General features: G+C 34.8%; 1 protein-coding gene across 1 annotated transcript; it reads right to left on the bottom strand.

The window, feature by feature from the left end:
- Positions 1–125: 125 nt before the first annotated feature.
- Positions 126–1,188, bottom strand: LOC107579794 (PI-PLC X domain-containing protein 1-like; the record flags this gene model as incomplete). The annotated part of the gene is made up of 3 exons (XM_016265589.1): positions 126–306; positions 881–1,036; positions 1,126–1,188. Coding segments are annotated over 3 exons (400 nt in total), but the record flags the coding sequence as incomplete, so codon positions are not given.
- Between the last annotated feature and the right edge of the window lie 44 nt (positions 1,189–1,232).

Genomic DNA, 1,232 nt, shown 5'->3' with positions numbered 1-1,232 from the left:
TCTGAGAAAAATCTTCCAACTTCAAGCCTTTCAAAGTTGTTTCAAATTTTAGACAAGGCTTTGTCAAGCCAACATCAAAGTTTGTCATCAAACTTTATCTGTCTTGTTTTCTAATCATTACTGACCTGGTCTTCCTTCTGTTTTCCTCTCCTCCAGGTAGGATATGACATGGCTTGGATCTGATGTGTTTGCCCACCAATATTCACACTGTGGCCAGAGTTCCTCATATCCAGATGCAGCTCTGTCATCATATGACAGAATAACCTGATAATTGTGATTCCAACACTGCCGTAGTGAGGGTATGATCTGAAATAACAAAATAATAGAGAGATTACTGAGACATATGCTGCGTCCGAATATGACTACATTTCATTCATATGACCCATATTCAATTTCATACTATATCGAAGAAACTTTTTTAACGGTCAAGAAATCATTTTCAAACCAAACACTGTACCTACTAGACAGTATGCAATTTCAGACGCAGGTATAGTGTCTAATAAAAAATTATTAAAAAAAGATATTGTGGCCAAGAATTAAGAACTTGTTCCATTGTTTAATGTAAATTGTGGTCACGATTTTACTAAATTAAACCAAGGGCACAAATTACTACATTGTGGTGACAATTTAACTAAAGTAAGGAAATCAATTATTTAAACGTGACCATGAATTAATAAGTCATCAGTCGTGGGAACGAAATCTTAATGTGTGGTCACACAGTACCTATTTTTGTCCAGAATGTTGTGTACCATTCTGAATTTTATGTAACGTTTACATTTACGTTACATAAGGGAAAAAAAAGACAAGACATAGGCTACATCAAGATTGAAGGTATGTCTTGAAAATTTCAAATGTTTTAAAATAAATGGAAATTACTTACGTGATTGGGACAAATTTTATTGTTGAATGTGCTTATGAGGAATTGAATGAGGTCTTTGTGTTGATCCAGATTCATGCCATCAAAGGCAGAAAGAGCAATAATGACCACTTCCTTGGTGTGCTGACCTAACCAGTGAGCAACTTCTGTGAGCGCTTCCTTAAAATAACAAAGCCAGAACACAGCCAAAGTTATTCTTGACTTGGAATGAGGAATTAACATTTTTCAAAAATTATGATCAAGTGTACCTTCACTGTCAGACGAGAGTAGATCCCATGTGCAAAGTAGATAACTTTATCAGGGTTTTTTATCTTATGAACTATTCTTAAATCGAGAAACCGAATACCTAAATCCA

This window comes from Sinocyclocheilus grahami, unplaced genomic scaffold (genome assembly GCF_001515645.1).
Source record: "Sinocyclocheilus grahami isolate Dianchi unplaced genomic scaffold, SAMN03320097.WGS_v1.1 scaffold20256.1, whole genome shotgun sequence".
NCBI classification, from domain to species: Eukaryota; Metazoa; Chordata; class Actinopteri; order Cypriniformes; family Cyprinidae; genus Sinocyclocheilus; species Sinocyclocheilus grahami.
This window is presented reverse-complemented; position numbering and strand designations above follow the sequence as displayed.